General features: G+C 37.9%; 2 protein-coding genes across 2 annotated transcripts in view; one reads left to right on the forward strand and one right to left on the reverse strand.

The window, feature by feature from the left end:
- Positions 1-331: 331 nt before the first annotated feature.
- On the forward strand, positions 332-4,916 carry mipa (major intrinsic protein of lens fiber a). The gene is made up of 4 exons (XM_042491822.2): positions 332-1,070; positions 1,335-1,499; positions 2,323-2,403; positions 2,500-4,916. The coding sequence occupies exons 1-4, from the start codon at positions 711-713 to the stop codon at positions 2,683-2,685; spliced, it is 792 nt and encodes a 263-aa protein (XP_042347756.1). The 5' UTR covers positions 332-710; the 3' UTR covers positions 2,686-4,916.
- Positions 4,917-5,873: 957 nt separating this feature from the next.
- Positions 5,874-12,964, reverse strand: part of stat6 (signal transducer and activator of transcription 6, interleukin-4 induced) — a 48,743-nt gene continuing 41,652 nt past the window's right edge. The window contains exons 19-20 of the mRNA XM_042491571.2: positions 7,386-7,502; positions 5,874-7,271 (exon numbers count right to left, since the gene is read on the reverse strand). Of these exons, the coding sequence (XP_042347505.1) occupies positions 7,199-7,271; positions 7,386-7,502 (190 nt within the window). The 3' untranslated portion in view covers positions 5,874-7,198. The remainder of the gene's footprint in view (positions 7,272-7,385; positions 7,503-12,964) is intronic.

Here is a 12,964-nt window from a genome sequence, read left to right on the forward strand (position 1 = left end):
TTACTCCTCCCCACATTAGTTCCACCTTAACTCATAATTTCAAAAGTGCCACGTAAACTGCTATATGCTGAGACATGTCCTACACACATAAGTTAAATTAATTATCAAGCACCACTGTGATTATTTTTGGGGCTTTTAAACTTGCAATCCATTAGTTCAGATTCAGAGCAGTTTCTACAACAAGCAGACAAAGGCAGGTCATGGCAGGAGAAGGGTTAAATGATTTTGTTTTGATTTGTTGTATTGTGTGCTGGCCCCTCCCCTGGGTCTGGTGGGGCTGCTGTGGCCCCTGGGGTGTTATAAAAAGGCCTCTGAGCTCCCCTTGCTCTGGTAAAGAGGCTGAATGTCTGCAGGACATGCTTAACGTTTGTCTATCCATGTTCTTCTACTAACAACCAGCGGGGTTGGCACATAGATGCACAGAGACTGGCGTATTGCTCCACTCAGGAGCTCTCTATGACAGAAATCAGAATACAGAGCAGCAGATTGTTCACAGTTGCATGAGAGTTACATGTTGAGCAGTTTACGTGTTGTTGCATTTAGCTTTAGAGAGGCAGGTTCTGTTTGAGGGCAAATTTTTTTGTCATTTGCTCTGTGTTTTTTGGTCTGAAACACAGTCATTGTTGTGGAGAGGCAGAATCTCCTTTTAGTTGATTAGTTTTTCTGTTTTTTATCCCTCCATCGCTCCGAGGTTTTGACCTTTTGCCACCATGTGGGAGTTCAGGTCCATGTCTTTCTGGCGGGCTGTGTTCGCCGAGTTCTACGGCACCATGTTCTTTGTATTCTTTGGGCTCGGGGCAGCCCTCCGCTGGACCACTGGGCCCCATAATGTCCTCCATGTTGCCTTTTGCTTTGGGCTGGCGGCTGCCACCCTCATCCAGTCCATCGGCCACATCAGCGGAGGACACATCAACCCAGCTGTTACCTTCGCCTACCTGATCGGCTCCCAGATGTCCCTGTTCCGTGCATTCTTCTACATCATGGCCCAGTGTCTGGGAGCACTGGCTGGTGCTGCTGTGCTCTATGGGGTCACGCCCAGCAACATGAGAGGAAACCTTGCTCTTAACACGGTAAGATTACCTGCCAGTCACTGGAGCACTACATCCATTAGTACAAATGTTACACCACATTTTTCACATATACTGACTGTAGAGTATACATCACAAATTAAGTATTGTACACATACAAAAACATAATCGTCAATTCTGATTTGAAAACCTGACAAGTCTGACATAGGGTCATTTAAAGGAAAAAAAAATCAAAATGTCTATGTAACAAACTTTATGTACTCTCATCATTACTATGATCTTTCTCCCATCCCTACTGTCTTTCAGCTGCAGCCAGGCATCAGCCTGGGCATGGCCACCACCATGGAGGTCTTCCTCACCCTGCAGCTTGTTGTCTGCATCTTTGCTGTGACTGATGAGCGGCGCAACGGACGCCTGGGCTCCGCTGCCCTGGCCATCGGCTTCTCTGTGCTCATGGGGCATCTTCTTGGGGTAAGATAAATTTGCAATGTCCCACTGGGTTCATCAAGAATATAATCATAATTAAAAGCCCCAGAGCTAAAAATATTACCTACATATGTACATTTCTTTTATGAGAATAGGCCTAATTTTAATAATGGTGATGATAATAATAATCATAATAATAATAATAACTTCATACATCAAATAATTACACTGATATCCCCCAATCCACAATCAAAACACTGTCAATATAGACTCTTGCATTTTAATATTTTTCGTACCTCTATTTTTTATTTGTACTTCTACTTTTTATTCGATTTGTACTTTTTGTACAGTATACTGATCTTTTATCTAGTATATGTTGTTCTATTTGACCTTTACCATTTACCCTGTACTGCTGCAAAACTTGAATTTCCCCTCCTCAATAAAGGATTATCTTATCTTATCTAAACATCAAAAATTTGTGATATTGGGAAAAAAAGATAAAAACATTGAAATTAAAACTTTATTTAAAAAAAATCTAATCTAATAATGTGTCATCTAATTCATACTAGTGAATTAATAAATGTACTGACCACTGTTCCATGTTACACTATATTTAACTATTTTTCTAACTTTAACTTTTCAATACATTTTTTAATGGTAGCATTTGTGAAGGGTTCTGTCCTTAATACTAATAACAATTCCCAATAGTTTTCTCATCACAATTCATAAACAATCTGGAAGGTAAACAAAAAACATTTTAAGAGTAACTAAGGAGCCAGAGAGCATTTTTATGTCCTCAGATGTTAGAAATGTCCCTGCACACATGCAGTTACTTAACCCTGAACTGCTTTCTCTGTCTTTAACTCAGATGTACTACACTGGAGCAGGAATGAACCCAGCAAGATCCTTCGCCCCTGCTGTCCTGGTCAGGAATTTTGTCAACCACTGGGTAAGACAATCATATCTGTAACTCTTTTTACACTACGCATGGTGATGTGACATCTTCAAACTCACTAATGCATTCTGCTCTTTGTCTTTTCTGCAGGTGTACTGGGTGGGACCCATGATTGGCGGTGCCATGGGTGCTCTGCTGTACGACTTCATGCTGTTCCCCCGTGTGCGCGGTCTCTCCGAGAGGCTTGCCACTCTGAAGGGCACCCGGCCCCCAGAGGCAGAGGGCCAGCAGGAGACCAGGGGAGAGCCCATCGAGCTCAAGACTCAGGCCCTATAAGCCTGGAGAGGAAGATTGGCTTTCTGACCCCCCCCATCCCCCCATCCCTCACCCCTAAATCTGCACCCTCAGTTCCCGGTCCATCCTCAGCCCACTCAGCATTTCTGAGCACATACCTCCTCCCTGCCTCCACACACGCTTAACACAGATCCCCAAACGCTTTTGTTATCCTCGTTCTGCATCCAGAACAGTGAAGGGACACCCACAGCCCCAAACATCTTGCGTGATTTCACCTCTACCCACCCTTCCTCCTCCTCCTACACCCACCCTTCCTCCATCCCCTCTTCCTCCTCCTCCTCCTACTCCTCCCCCTTGGACTGCAGGACAAAGATGGAGGGTTAGAAGAAGACTTGCCACTGAAGGAAGCACCCTGTGCCCTGTGGTGTGGGGGGTCAGTCACTCCTGGCTGACCAGGTGGCTATAACTGCTCAGGACAGGGGCCTCTCTCGCTATCTTTCTTTCACTTTCTCTCTCTTTTCTGTTTTTCTCCCTCTTTTGTAGTCTGCTAGGAGTGAAGCTACAGTAGAGCAGTGGACTTCTGCATGCTTTTCCATTTTGATCCAGAGTGATCTCGCGTTTCGTTTCGTTTAATGAACTTTGGGTAAATTACATGTACGTATTGTACTTTACCAGTATTTATTTGGCTCACGCTCTTTTTTTTTCAGTAGTATGTGTGTGAGAGAGAGACAGAGTGGGTGTGCATGCATGTCTCTGTGCATGTGTATGCGTGTGCGTGTGTGTGTGCGTGTGTGTGTGCTTGTTTTTATTTTTATTTTTCACTTTTCATTGCCACAATTTGTCTGTATCCTGATTTTTTAAAATCAAACAAGCATATTTTAGGGAAAGATGCAACCTTTCCCTCACCCTTACTGACCCTGCAAAAGTTTAACAGATTCCATGTTTAGAGTGATCCCCTTTTTATATCAGATGAAAATAACTTCTGCTTTTGAGTATTCAAGCCAATTTCATTCAGTTTAGATATTGTGTCTCAGCTAGAGAAACACACACATTCATATTTATATTAAAATAAACACAAAACACAAAACTATCTGGTCTTTTCTGAGCTCAGTCTTCAACAACATTACAACTACACTTGAAATGGTATAATTGCCACCAAATCTGTTGCTTTATAAGCAGGAAATCTGCACCACATTTAGACAACTTCTACAATATTTGTGTTGGTTACACTTTAAATGACTTTTCTGACATGAGCTTTGCTTATAGAGCAGTGCTTATCACAGATTCATGTACAGGTGTGTGATAGTTGGTTTGCTTTTACTTTTGCGTGTCTGCCATGGAAAAACAAAGAAAGCAAAGCTGACGAGCTGTCATGAGGAACAAGTTTGTTTTTTTTTTTAGTTGAATTGTGTTGTTTGACACGACTGAAGGGTCTTTGTTACATCAACTCGAGGTTAGAAATGAAAGAGTGCATGAGGTGTGGTGGCTTGTTGCTGGTGTTGGCAAACACCTGGTGCCTTCTCTTTTCTACGCTAAGCTGGGTGGCTCTTTGGGAGTGAGATAGTTTGATTGGACAAGCCCCTCTCCGATATTTGGGAGAAGAGAGAAGGTTACTGCGAGGCGACTGAAATCTTTAGTGTGTTTGTACAGGGTGATAAATGTACACCTTTATTTTCATACAATCTACACAAGAGAGAATGGACTCTGAAGTTGGAGCCTAGCGTCCCCTCTCTCTTCCATCCCTCCTTCATTCACCCTACCTCCTCCCTTTGTTTATGAGGCAGCCATCTTGTTCTGCTCTAATGAGGGGACATCTAAAGCTGCTGGGATGGGGGGAAGGGGACGGGGCAAGTTAGCATTTTGACAAATTTCACCCAAGCAGTTATCGAACCAGACATGTAAGCTGATTCTCTTTCTGCTTCCTCTACATAACCTTTTTTTTCAGTGTGATTTCCCTGGCAGTGGTTGAGTAGAATTTACATTTTAGTGACATGTTGAAAATTAGAATTTGTGTTCTAATGGAAAAGCTTTGTGATGTACAGTGTAAAGTTTTCTTTTTTAAAAAAAAAAACATTTCATGATTGTTGAAACTGGATGGATAGGAAATATAATATGCTAGTTATGCAATGTCTCCTCTTTGGCTGATGGATTATGGAAGTGACACCAATATGCTTTCATTCGATGGACAGCCTTTTTGGTATCAGGCATACCTTCCCGATCGCAATGCCACTGATTTATTATTTTTATATGTCAAAAAAATCCGAAAATTCTTATGTTTCCAATCATTTCTTTGTCTGTTTTCTTTTAGACTAGAAGATATGGGATTTAAATAGGTGTTTCCACGAAAGACGGACTACATTTGCCAAAATCTTAGATTTATGCTACAATGATCATGTATGACAGGGGTATCAAACACATTTTAGTTCATGGGCCACACACAGTCCACTTTGATCTCAAGTGAGCTGAACCAGTAAAACCACTGCATTATAACCTGTCAATAACGACACCTAACCCACCAAACTTTGCCCAATATTTTATTGTAAATTGGTACATTCTAAAAACATTTATCCATTTACAAAACAGATGATGAATAGCCTGAGGTGTCTCAAGAAAAACAGGTGCAATTTTAACAATGCGCCTCAGTCTACTACTCACTGTCATTACATGTGCATTTTTCTATGCACTTCGACACCACACCAAAATAAAGTGTAAGTTATCCACTGCCTTCCAAACCATTTACAAAGCAAACTTTTTTGTACAATATTAGATATGACCACAAGAAGCCTTCATTGTTGTTTCAGAGAACTGTAACCTGGTCAGGGTGAAAAAGTCTCTGAAATAGCATTTTACATTAAGTAGGCTACTCACTGTTAAACTCTCAGCTTTCACAAATGCATCAATATTCGGCATTCAAAGTCATCCAGTGAGCTGGACTGGACCCTTTGGCAAGCCAGTTCTGGCACACAGGCCATATGTTTGACACCCCTGATTTATGACATATTTATGCCACTTCTGAGAGTCAAACCCAGTAAGCACTGATATAAACATTTGCAAAACAAATTTCTGTGATACCTCAGGGGCAGTGAAAGATGGAAATCAGTCTCCAATTGCCCATGGGACATATTCCTCTTTGTGCAGTGTTAAAACATTTTCCACAAACATCTGTCACATCACTCAAACTTGGCTTAAGGAACATAAATAATTTCTTGTAAATAAATGCACAAAAATAATTCTCAGAAAAACAGATTTTATTTGACACCTCAGTTGAAAGATTATATGGATTGTTGTAGCCTTGGTGTAATTTATCCTTAAGTCAATCCACGAGATATGAAAGGTTATCATCTGGTAAAAAATACATGCAACATCCAATACACTATTATATTATTACACGAACAGTATTGACAGTGATGGAAGGGGAGTATAAAGCTTCTTATAAAACCCAAAGTCCGTTAATGAGAAAGATTTTTAATAAACATTCAGCTACAGATAAAAGTTACTAATATCAGAGCAAAATTAGATTTAGCACTCCCACATTCCCTGTCAAAATAAACAACTTTAATTACTTTACTCCTAACATGTTTTTATCTGTAAAACCAAAAATACTCTTAAATGGCACATTAACATGTTAAGTGAGACTCCAAAAACTGCATTAATGTAGTAACATAAAAAAAACATCTCATTGGTTCTGAATCTACATAGAAATAAAGAGGAAATGGAAAATACTGTTGATCATCTACTTTCACTACATGTATGTGTTATATCAATCCAAAGACATAGCAACTAGATGCATACTTAAGGCCATATATACCTTAGGCCAAAAATGACAGCTTTAAAAATATAAACATGTAACACAAAATAAGCAGATGGCAGACAAAAGCATTTCCCACCACAACCATCATCATCAAAACTTCCATTGCATTGTAAGTGTCCATCAGTGTGATATAGCTTCAGCACGTTTTACAGTTAGTGATGGAAAAGCTTATTGTTTATCTCATGTTTCTAATCTTCACTAGCACAAGACATATTAGGCTCATAAACATTTGCTAGGTTATGATGTCTTTTTCATGTATATTGTGCATAAATTTAAGATTAGGTGTGTAATATACTATGACTGAAGCTTATCCATCATAAGGACGAGTTTTATGCAAAATATGATTCAAATATGCTTGCCTTATCATGGTTAGAAAAACATGCAACAAGCACAGACAAAATAATTACCTCAAAAAGAATCTCCATTAGCTAACATCAACAAACTTACGACCAGGTGAGAGAGTGTACAGATTTTAATAAAGAGGTGCACAAAGAGGATGGCCGACAGAACACGATGTTGGGTTCTGTTTGTTTGTTCTCAGTTTGACATTGTCACAAAAATGATTTCCTGCTTTCATGTAGCACCAGCTCAACATGTTAAGTCCAGGGGAAATCAGATTTGTTGTTATCCAAAAGTAGATTCATCTGTAGATGGATGACGAAAGTGAAAGAAGAAAGTCTGCACAAATAATGGCCAAAGACACACTTTAGCTCTCGTCTCTGTCCGACGTCTGTCTCCTGGAGTCTAGACACTGTTCTTCTCCAGATTCTGGAGAAAAGTGTCTAAATCCAGATCCATATGCGGGCTAGCTGCGGGCCTAGAAGACAGACAGGCACATTATGACCTCTAAACACTGTACAAAACTATTTAGGGGAAAAATTATACAAGATGGAGATAAATTGCATGCACAGACATGTAAAAAAAAACCTACATGTGTTCAGGGAAGCCAACAGACGGGCTTGGACTGAACTCCACAGAGTTAGGTGCTGTTTCCATTATGTCTTGACTGATGGACTCCTGAGGGCTGAAAGGCTGCCCAAACTGATGCCTAAAAGAAACAAAAGGACTGTTATCATTAGCAACCTTAATATTCGACATGCTATATTATGACTTTTGGGACCTTTTTTTCGAACATGGTATACTATCAAGTGTCTCTACAAGCTACAATATTTAGTTTTCAGACATTTTTTCGGTATGTCAAAATGTAATGTTTCTTGACATACTATACTATGGTGTTTTCAACCATTTTCCATCATGCTACATTATGACGTTTTTTTTGGCCCACTTTTGACATGCCCTATTATGATGCCTTTACAAGCTATAATATGCGGTTTTCAGTCATTTTTTCAACATGTCAAAATTTGCCGTGTTTCGACTGTCATTTTCAGCAATTTTTTTCAACATGCTGTTTAATGACGTTTTTGGCCTTCTTTTTTTCAACATGCTATACTATGACGGATCTCTACAAGCTATATTATGCAGTTTTCAGTCATTTTTTCAACATGTCAGAATTTGAGATTTTTTGACATACTATACTATGTCGTTTTCAGCCATTTTTTCGCCATGCTATATTGTGATGTTTGATGTCTTTTTTTTACGTACAATACTATGAGGTGTCCCTACAAGCTTGTAGGGACACCTCATAGTCTTATGAGGTGTCTTAGTCTACATAGTCTTACTCTTTTATAGTGTTTAATAGTGTAGTTAATGTGCCTTGTATTGTCAGTTGTGTTGTTCTTGATGTCTTGACGTTTTGTTGTTGAATAAATAAAATGAAAAGATAAAAACATGCTATATTATGTTATTTGGAGCCTTTTTTTGAACATGGTACATTACGTAGTGTCTCTACAAGCTATAATATTTTGTTTTCAGCCTTTTTTGTCAAACTTTACCATTTTTTGACTACACTAATCATTTTCAAAACGACATATTATAGCTTGTAGAGACACGTCAAAGTATATAATGTCGAAAAAAAGTGCCAATGATATGGTTTACTGTGGTTCTCCTATTTATTGATTCCTTAACACTTGTAAATGATCAATTCAAAAATGTATTTATTGAATATTTTTGAAGACTTTTACACTTTGCAATGAGCTGGATATATCTACTGTTTTATCGTGTTATGTTTTATAATGTGGGATATCTGCCTTGTATTGTCAGTAGTGTTGTCCTTGATGTCTTGGTGTTTTGTTGTGGGTCTTCACAGTTTTGTGTGGGATTACAGAAGGAAATTAGCGACTCACTAAATCTGGTGCAACCATCATCTCATTTTTCTATGTAAAAATGATTGATGTCATTGCTGCCCTCGATTATTAAATAAAATTCAAAAAATGAAAACATGCTTTATCATGTCGTTCTGGGCTTTTTTTTTCTCGACATTGTATACTATGACGTGTCTCTACAAGCTATAATACAGTGTTATTAGCTTTTTATTTGACATGTCAAAAGCTGATGTTTTTGTCATACTTTACGATGGCTTGACATACCAAAGTGTGTTTTTTATGGCCTTTTTTTCGACATGCTATGCAATGATGTTTCTCCACGTTTTCTCCTTGCTCTGGAATGTTGTGGCACGCTATTTGATGCTGTTTTGAGGTATTTTCAGCCGTTTTTGGGACATGTCATATTTTGACATTTTTGCCATACTATAGCCTTGCCTTTTGGGTCATTTTTTCAACATGCTATTTCATAATGTTTTTGACTATTTTTGCAATTTTCTTTGCACTGGCATGTCTCAGCACGCTATTCTATGCTGTTTTGAGGTATTTTCAGACATTTTTGGGACATGTCATATTTTGACATTTTTGCCATACTATAGCCTTGCCTTTTGGGTCATTTTTTCAACATGCTATTTCATGATGTTTTTGAGTATTTTTGCAACTTTTAATGCTATGGCATGTCTCAGCATGCTATTTTACGCTGTTTTGAGGTGTTTTCAGCTGTTTTTGGGACATGTCATATTTTGACATTTTTGCCATACTATAGCCTTGCCTTTTGGGTCATTTTTTCAACATGCTATCTCATGATGTTTTTGAGTATTTTTGCAACTTTCTTTGCACTGGCATGTCTCAGCACGCAATTTCACGCTGTTTTGAGGTGTTTTCAGACATTTTTGGGACATGTCATATTTTGACATTTTTGCCATACTATAGCCTTGCCTTTTGGGTCATTTTTTCAACATGCTATTTCATGATGTTTTTGAGTATTTTTGCAACTTTTAATGCTATGGCATGTCTCAGCATGCTATTTTACGCTGTTTTGAGGTGTTTTCAGACATTTTTGGGACATGTCATATTTTGACATTTTTGCCATACTATAGCCTTGCCTTTTGGGTCATTTTTTCAACATGCTATTTCATGATGTTTTTGAGTATTTTTGCAACTTTCTTTGCACTGGCATGTCTCAGCACGCAATTTCACGCTGTTTTGAGGTGTTTTCAGACATTTTTGGGACATGTCATATTTTGACATTTTTGCCATACTATAGCCTTGCCTTTTGGGTCATTTTTTCAACATGCTATTTCATGATGTTTTTGAGTATTTTTGCAACTTTTCTTTGTACTGGCATGTCTCAGCATGCTATTTTACGCTGTTTTGAGGTGTTTTCAGACATTTTTGGGACATGTCATATTTTGACATTTTTGCCATACTATAGCCTTGCCTTTTGGGTCATTTTTTCAACATGCTATTTCATGATGTTTTTGAGTATTTTTGCAACTTTCTTTGCACTGGCATGTCTCAGCACGCTATTTTATGCTGTTTTGAGGTGTTTTCAGACATCTTTGGGACATGTCATATTTTGACATTTTTGCCATACTATAGCCTTGCCTTTTGGGTCATTTTTTCAACATGCTATTTCATGATGTTTTTGAGTATTTTTGCAACTTTTAATGCTATGGCATGTCTCAGCATGCTATTTTACGCTGTTTTGAGGTGTTTTCAGCTGTTTTTGGGACATGTCATATTTTGACATTTTTGCCATACTATAGCCTTGCCTTTTGGGTCATTTTTTCAACATGCTATTTCATGATGTTTTTGAGTATTTTTTACAACTTTTAATGCTATGGCATGTCTCAGCATGCTATTTTACGCTGTTTTGAGGTGTTTTCAGACATTTTTGGGACATGTCATATTTTGACATTTTTGCCATACTATAGCCTTGCCTTTTGGGTCATTTTTTCAACATGCTATTTTAAGATGTTTTTGAGTATTTTTGCAACTTTCTTTGCACTGGCGTGTCTCAGCACGCTATTTTATGCTGTTTTGAGGTGTTTTCAGACATCTTTGGGACATGTCATATTTTGACATTTTTGCCATACTATAGCCTTGCCTTTTGGGTCATTTTTTCAACATGCTATTTCATGATGTTTTTGAGTATTTTTGCAACTTTTCTTTGTACTGGCATGTCTCAGCATGCTATTTTACGCTGTTTTGAGGTGTTTTCAGACATTTTGGGACATGTCATATTTTGACATTTTTGCCATACTATAGCCTTGCCTTTTGGGTCATTTTTTCAACATGCTATTTTATGATGTTTTTGAGTATTTTTGCAACTTTCTTTGCACTGGCGTGTCTCAGCACGCTATTTTATGCTGTTTTGAGGTGTTTTCAGACATCTTTGGGACATGTCATATTTTGACATTTTTGCCATACTATAGCCTTGCCTTTTGGGTCATTTTTTCAACATGCTATTTCATGATGTTTTTGAGTATTTTTGCAACTTTTAATGCTATGGCATGTCTCAGCATGCTATTTTACGCTGTTTTGAGGTGTTTTCAGCTGTTTTTGGGACATGTCATATTTTGACATTTTTGCCATACTATAGCCTTGCTTTTTCGGTCATTTTTTCAACATGCTATTTCATGATGTTTTTGAGTATTTTTGCAACTTTCTTTGCACTGGCATGTCTCAGCACGCTATTTTACGCTGTTTTGAGGTGTTTTCAGACGTTTTTGGGACATGTCATATTTTGACATTTTTGCCATACTATAGCCTTGCCTTTTCGGTCATTTTTTCAACATGCTATTTTATGATGTTTTCGAGTATTTTTGCAACTTTCTTTGCACTGGCATGTCTCAGCACGCTATTTCACGCTGTTTTGAGGTGTTTTCAGACATTTTTGGGACATGTCATATTTTGACATTTTTGCCATACTATAGCCTTGCCTTTTGGGTCATTTTTTCAACATGCTATTTCATGATGTTTTTGAGTATTTTTGCAATTTTCTTTGCACTGGCATGTCTCAGCATGCTATTTTACACTGTTTTGAGGTGTTTTCAGACATTTTTGGGACATGTCATATTTTGACATTTTTGCCATACTATAGCCTTGCCTTTTGGGTCATTTTTTCAACATGCTATTTCATGATGTTTTTGAGTATTTTTGCAACTTTTAATGCTATGGCATGTCTCAGCACGCTATTTTATGCTGTTTTGAGGTGTTTTCAACCGTTTTTGGGACATGTCATATTTTGACATTTTTGCCATACTATAGCCTTGCCTTTTGGGTCATTTTTTCAACATACGATTTCATGATGTTTTTGAGTATTTTTGCAACTTGTAATGCTATGGCATGTCTCAGCATGCTATTTTATGCTGTTTTGAGGTGTTTTCAGACATTTTTGGGACATGTCATATTTTGACATTTTTGCCATACTATAGCCTTGCCTTTTGGGTCATTTTTTCAACATGCTATTTCATGATGTTTTTGAGTATTTTTGCAACTTTTAATGCTATGGCATGTCTCAGCATGCTATTTTACGCTGTTTTGAGGTGTTTTCAGCTGTTTTTGGGACATGTCATATTTTGACATTTTTGCCATACTATAGCCTTGCCTTTTGGGTCATTTTTTCAACATGCTATTTCATGATGTTTTTGACTATTTTTGCAACTTTCTTTGCACTGGCATGTCTCAGCACGCTATTTTACGCTGTTTTGAGGTGTTTTCAGACATTTTTGGGACATGTCATATTTTGACATTTTTGCCATACTATAGCCTTGCCTTTTCGGTCATTTTTCAACATGCTATTTTATGATGTTTTCGAGTATTTTTGCAACTTTCTTTGCACTGGCATGTCTCAGCACGCTATTTCACGCTGTTTTGAGGTGTTTTCAGACATTTTTGGGACATGTCATATTTTGACATTTTTGCCATACTATAGCCTTGCCTTTTGGGTCATTTTTTCAACATGCTATTTCATGATGTTTTTGAGTATTTTTGCAACTTTCTTTGCACTGGCATGTCTCAGCATGCTATTTTGCACTGTTTTGAGGTGTTTTCAGACATTTTTGGGACATGTCATATTTTGACATTTTTGCCATACTATAGCCTTGCCTTTTGGGTCATTTTTTCAACATGCTATTTCATGATGTTTTTGAGTATTTTTGCAACTTTTAATGCTATGGCATGTCTCAGCACGCTATTTTATGCTGTTTTGAGGTGTTTTCAGACATTTTTGGGACATGTCATATTTTGACATTTTTGCCATACTATAGCCTTGCCTTTTGGGTCA

Source organism: Plectropomus leopardus, chromosome 9 (assembly GCF_026936395.1).
Source record: "Plectropomus leopardus strain MGB_pleo_1.0 chromosome 9, ASM2693639v1, whole genome shotgun sequence".
In the NCBI taxonomy this organism is placed as follows: Eukaryota; Metazoa; Chordata; class Actinopteri; order Perciformes; family Serranidae; genus Plectropomus; species Plectropomus leopardus.